The 5,426-nt window shown below is 39.8% G+C and overlaps 1 gene segment (V, D, J or C); it reads right to left on the reverse strand.

The window, feature by feature from the left end:
* LOC138209836 (immunoglobulin kappa constant-like) lies at nucleotides 1–470 on the reverse strand (the record flags this gene model as incomplete). The annotated part of the segment is given in 1 exon segment: nucleotides 1–470. A coding segment is annotated over 1 exon segment (363 nt), but the record flags the coding sequence as incomplete, so codon positions are not given.
* Nucleotides 471–5,426: the final 4,956 nt, after the last annotated feature.

A 5,426-nucleotide genomic window follows, 5' to 3' on the forward strand; every position in this document is an offset into this window, starting at 1 on the left:
TGAAACTATTTGAATCTTTATTTAGTCACGTCAAAGAAGGAAAGACAGAGTTCCAGATTGAGAGCAGTATCAGAGTGAAACCAGTATGAGAGTCTCAGTGAGGCAGGTCAGGACTGGGAGCACTGGTCTCTCCTCAGTGTCTCTGAGATGGGAGTCTGGGAGCCCCGGGTGGCCTCACAGGTCACAGAGCCCACCTTCCCCCACTGGTCTGCAGGGAGCCTCAGGGTGCTGCTCCAGCTGTAGCGGCCGTCCTTCTCCAGCACAGCGAGGCTCCTGCTCTCCTCCCAGCTGATGCTGCTGCTGCTGCTGCTGCTGCTGCCGTCCACCTTCCAGGCCAGACTCCAGTCTGAGGGGAAGCCCTTGTTGGCCAGGCACATGAGGGTGGCCTTCTCATTCTTCTGCAGCTCCTCCACGGAGGGGGGCAGCACCGTCAGGGTGGGACGGGCATCACCTAGGAGACACAACTCAGGTTAGAGGACAGGAAACGCACTTGGACACCTTCACTGGGAGACAGTTCATTTTGTCCTTTAAGGAGTTTCAGTCAGATGTTTTTTCTGCTCCACCAGTCACTCACTCACACATTGTTTCACTTCCCTTTAAGAAGCATCTCATGCAAATCAGCACAGAGAGAATCATCGTACAGTATACACTGAAATATGTCAAACTACTCTGAAAATAAAAGAAGCAGATGTGGAAAAATTTACAATCAAAGTTTTTCTGAACATCATCATTAAAAGTCTGAAAGACACGTTAGTTTAAAGGATTTAGAGGAAACAAGAACAGGAAAGAAACTCACCAACATAAAATGTTCTACATGTGGATTTTAATCGTTATTTAACTGTTTAAATTAGTTCAAACTAAATTTGAAACCATATTTGACACGATAATAATATAGATGATTTTGCTAACTTACAAATACGCATCTTTATCTTCACTCTGTCCAGTTTTACTGATAGAATTTGTATTCAACCTAACAACAGTTATTGTGCTGGAAAATCACAAACTAATCAGAGGAGGAATAAAGTTTTATCTTTTCTACACATCAAGTTCTTTAAACTTCAGTCTGACAGTGAAAATATCAAAAGTTTAACTGAGTTATCGGCTCCATGATATAAGAAGACAAATACAAATATAAATTCAAACATTGCTGCAACCAAAAAGTTTCATTTTCCATCTGACACTAAACAAACAATACTCAAATTAGTTTACTACTTCCTTTTTAGTGTTGAAAAGAGAATAAACTTACTTCCAACATCCAGTCTGGTTCCTCCACCAAAAGTCCACCACAGTGATACAAACTCATTGAACCGCCGTACAAAAACCTCTGACTGCAGAGAGACACGGCTCTCTGACTCTGAAACACTGAACTAAACCTACAAGCCTCCACATGCAGCTTTAACATGAAAACCACAAATAAATATTCATCATCTGAAATATTCTAATTTTCTATATTCTTTCAAATTAGTTTTTAAACTTCCATTTCAAAATCAGACGTCAGAAAATCATACATGTAAAAAAATGAATTAAATTTAAAGATTTGTCATCTGACGTTCTGAGCAATTAAACAAAAAAATTAATTCAGTGACACATTCGTTCCCAAAATAAAACAGCTTTAAGTTGTACTTACTTCCAATATCCAGTCTGGTTCCTCCACCGAACGTGTACCACAGTGATACAAACTCATTGAACCGCCGTACAAAAACCTCTGACTGTAGAGAGACACGGCTCTCTGACTCTGAAACAAACAAACTCACCAAAACAACTTACTTCTTTTATAAATTTGTCAGCTGATAGGAAAAACAAAAATAACAGTGAAACAAAATATGAGAATTTATCATTTTGTTTTTAACCCCATTTAAAAAAAAGTTTGGTCGTTTCGGGAAATGTAAATAAATAAAGAACACAATGATTTGCAAATTCCATAAACATACTTTTAATTGAAAACAAACCAAAGGTAACATATCAACATTCAAAATGAGAAATATATTCTCATTTTGAATTTGACAGGGTCAAATTGTCGACTGTGTTGCATCAGCTCTTCTTTTAACAACACTGTGAACATTTGGGAACGGAGGAGATCAGTTGCTGGAGTTTTGAAAGTGAAATGTTATCCACTTTGATCTGATATAGAATTTGAGCTGATCAACACTTTGGGATCTCCTTTGTCATATTTTTCTTTCACTATGCACCAATTGTTTTTCAGTGGGTTACAGGTCTGGGCTGCAGGAAGGCCGGTTTATCACCCGGAGTCTTCTACTAGAGAGCCATGTAGTTGCAATATGTGCAGAATTTGGTTTACCATTGTCTTGTTGAAATAAGCAAGAATTCTCCTGAAAACATGACGTTGTTTGGATGTCAGCATATGTTGCACCAAATCTAGTCTTTATCCTTCAGCATTCATGGTGCCTTCCCAGACTAGTGCGTCCCTGCACCATCACAGTTGTAACTTTTGAATTTTCTGCTGTTAACCAGTTGGGTGGTTCCTCTCCTTTCTAGCCTGGAGGACACAGTGCCCATGATTTCCAAAAATAATTACTAATTTTGATTTGTCTGACCGCAGGACAGTTTTCCACTTCACCTCAGAGAAGGCGGGGGCGAGTCTGGATCATGTTTTTATCTTGTTTCCTCTTTGGAGAGTTTTAAACTGAATTTGTAGATGCAGCGATGAACTGTGTTCAGAAACAACAGTTTTCAGAAGTGTTCCTGAGCCCATGCAGTGATTTTCACTACAGAATTGTGTCTGGTTTAAATGCAGTGCTGCCTGAGCGCCCGAAGATCACCACCATCCAATATTAGTTTTCAGCATTGTCCCTTCTGTCCAGATATTTGTCTGGATTCATTGAATCTTTTAATAAAATTATGAACTGTAGATGATGAGATCATAAATTCTTGGTAATTTTCCAACGAGGAACAACTGATTGATAAATTTATAAATATCACCAGACTGATAAAAGTCCCTGTTGGAGTCGGTCAGATCATTTCCATAGAGAGCCACTTTGCATCAGCAGCACCATGCTCCAGTGCTCTGGGACACTTTATAGTCCTGAGAGTTTGAACACTGGATGACTGACAGCTGTCCTTCATGACAACAGAAGCCACAGAAATCCTCCTCATCAGAAACATGACTTTGACCTGCGTCCTCATCTGGACTCTCGTCTGCTGCTGCTTCACAGGTAAAGTCCAGAGAATCCAACTCCTCTCCTCTATGAACATCCGTCCCTCTGAAATGAAGCCCACAAAACCGTGACGCTGCTTTATGTTGTTGTCTCTGTATCCTCAGAGTCCAGAGGCCAGGTCACAGTGACTCAGTCTGGAGCAGTGAGCTCTGCTCTGGGAGGCTCCGCCACCATCACATGTACAACCAGTCAGGACGTTTATAATGGGAATTATTTAGCCTGGTACCAACAGAAAGATGGAGGAGTTCCTAAACTTCTCATTTACTCTGCTAGCAGCAGACAATCAGCGATTTCAGATCGTTTTACAGGCAGTGGATCAAACTCTGACTTCACTCTGACCATCAGAGGAGTCCAGGCTGAAGATGCAGCAGTTTACTACTGTCAGAGTGAACATTACATCAACAGTCAGTGGTTGTTCACACAGTGAAAAAGCGTCGTACAAAAACCTCCCTCAGTCAGACTCAACAGAAACTGAACTGATACAGTTCACTGAGTACACACACACACACACACACACACACACACACACACACACACACACACACACACACACACACACACACACACACTTTATATCATTTATTTAATATGTCCATGTTCTTTAACCATGAATAAAAAAGTATCAAAGAAGTTCAGTGCCAAGAAATTGTTTTTGAGAGAAATCAAAAGACTTCAACTAAAACAAATAGTTCAGTTCAAAACTCCATAATTCATGAAATGATTTTGTATTTTCCAACATGAACTGTATGAACTCTAACTGATGATGACTTCCGTGTTTTCTGGCTCTGCTCACGTGTCCAAAACTTTTAGTTATCAGAGCTGCTCGGCCTTCAGCATCCCCTCATGACTCATCACTGATTTACTTTCTGAAATCTCCACATTAAAACAATCAAAACATGCAAACTATTACAAATAAAAACCTCATTTCCAAAAAAGCTTAGACGTTGGTCAAATTTCAAGAAAACACGTCAAATGTTTAAACTCAGAAATATTTGATTGTTTTATGAAAAAATAGGCGTTCATTTTGAATTTGATGGCAGCAACACGTCTCAAAGTATTTGGGGCAGCGTCATGTTCACCACCGTGTTGCATCACCTCTTCTTCTTTCTTACAACACTCTTTAAACATTTGGGAACTGATGAGACCCATGCTGGAGTTTTGAAAGTGAAATGTTGCCCCATTCTTGCTTGATATAGGATCTGAAATCTCCTTATTAAACCCATCCAAACATATTTTCTAATTAATTCAACCTGAGTACACACACACACACACACACACACACACACACACACACACACACACAGACACACACACACACACACACACACACACACACACACACACGCACACACACACACACACACTGACATGGTTCTGTAAAATCACTGTATGCTGATGATCTTCTGCTATCAACCAATCAGCACGTTTCCTTTCTTTTTCCTCCTCTCTGATTAATCCAGATCCAAACTCAACCAGGAAATGAAAACCTAATTTAACAGAGCGCTGGTCCTCGTTACAGTAAAAATTGTTCTGCTCACACTGAACATCCACAAACAGAGGATCACTCTGCACCGACCCCGGGCCTTCAAAAGCACACACATAATTCCCAGCATCCTCTGCGCTGGCTCGGTGTTGTGGCCAGTCTTCTTTTTGCATTTCTAAACCAAACATTCCCGGCAGTTTACAGGAAGTTTCACATCTTAGAGTCCCACGCTGTCCTTCTTTCACACTTTCACACAGCCAATCAGGTTGTTTAAGAATTCATAGAGGCGGTGTCAGGTTTCAGAGGCAGGTATACCTGAGTATCGTCAGCATAGAAGTGTGACGCAATCTTGGTTGTTTTAAACAGAGATCCAAGAGGTTGCATTTATAAACATATAAAACAGAATTGGACCCAGTAGGTTCTCTTTTATAGGACTTGTGTTCAAATCTGAGGATTTCATGTTCATGAAGAAATATAGAACATTCCTTCAAACTTTCTAGCACCACTGTATGTGCTGTGATGAGAGGCTATTTTACTTTTCTCATGTTTTATATCTTTTGTGAGATTTCAGATTCATTTAACAATCATTGTGAACTTTTCAATTCTGCCCACATAATTCTTGGTGTTATTACAGAGTTAAATGAGGTCTTAGATTTTTAATATGATCAATAAAAAATATGCTCGACCATTACTTTAATATTTGGAGAGTTCAAGTGGAATAAAACATCTGATGGAATAAATCTTTACTTGGAAACATTTTTGATTTG

This window comes from Embiotoca jacksoni, unplaced genomic scaffold (assembly GCF_022577435.1).
Source record: "Embiotoca jacksoni isolate LCO1_2020_lvr unplaced genomic scaffold, fEmbJac1.0.p SCAF_41, whole genome shotgun sequence".
Classification (NCBI taxonomy): Eukaryota; Metazoa; Chordata; class Actinopteri; family Embiotocidae; genus Embiotoca; species Embiotoca jacksoni.